At 50.9% G+C, this 799-nt stretch overlaps 1 protein-coding gene across 1 annotated transcript in view; it reads left to right on the top strand.

The window, feature by feature from the left end:
• NUDT3 (nudix (nucleoside diphosphate linked moiety X)-type motif 3) overlaps positions 1-235 on the top strand; it is a gene marked incomplete at its 5' end in the record, with an annotated part of 1,566 nt that extends 1,331 nt beyond the window's left edge. The window contains one exon of the mRNA XM_009078892.1: positions 66-235. Coding sequence (XP_009077140.1) covers positions 66-235 — 170 coding nt within the window. The remainder of the gene's footprint in view (positions 1-65) is intronic.
• Between the last annotated feature and the right edge of the window lie 564 nt (positions 236-799).

The following is a 799-nucleotide window of genomic DNA, read 5'->3' as shown; positions in this document are numbered from 1 at the left end:
GGAATGTTCAAACTGCAAAGGGCAGCATCGTTCTGTGGCATCTCCTGGTTTCTCTTTGCCGCCAGGAAGGAAAAGGGAATGGTTTAAGATCGAAGATGCCATAAAAGTTCTGCAGTATCACAAACCAGTGCAGGCCTCATACTTTGAGACGTTGAGGCAAGGCTGTCTGGCCAACAACGGCACTCCGGTGATGAGCACGCCGTACTCCGAGAGCTCCGTGTCCGACATCAGATGACTGACGACCCACCAGAGCCACTGCAAACCAGACTGACTCCTGGATCTCCCTCCCTCCCGTTCCCTCACGCCAGGCGTGGGCAGCCGCCTGGGGCAGAGCAAGTGTTCAGAGTGCTGCGATTTAGTGCAAGGTGGGATTGTTTTTGTTGGCTTTTTTTTGCTTTTTTGGATCTGTATTTTGTAAAATACATTTTGTGCATGAAGTGCCCCTTTCCTGGGACTCTGCTCCAGGGCCTGGAGGCTGCCAGCCCTGCCTCTGCCTTGTGCTCCGAACATCCCGAGCGTCCCCGTCGTGTCACCCCAGCCAGAGCCACTTTTTGGGTTTTTGTAATTCAGAGACTTCCAACGTGAGATCAGCTCCGCAAGTCTTAGTCTGTACTGTAAGGTGCTGCTCGGGCCCGTGCGGGGTCGCCGCGGCGTGTGTATAAACTTTTTTTAGATGGAGGATCTAACATTTTACTTTTGCGGGAATTTTTTTAATCCTGGTCTGCTTTGAAGAGCAGAACTCTTCATAATTCATCCGTTTGCCTTTGTTCTGTTTTTAAAACACACGTTCTGTGACAGT

Source organism: Acanthisitta chloris, unplaced genomic scaffold (genome assembly GCF_000695815.1).
Source record: "Acanthisitta chloris isolate BGI_N310 unplaced genomic scaffold, ASM69581v1 scaffold16517, whole genome shotgun sequence".
Taxonomy (NCBI): Eukaryota; Metazoa; Chordata; class Aves; order Passeriformes; family Acanthisittidae; genus Acanthisitta; species Acanthisitta chloris.
Note: the sequence above shows the minus strand (reverse complement) of the source record. Positions and strands in the feature narration are given on the sequence as shown.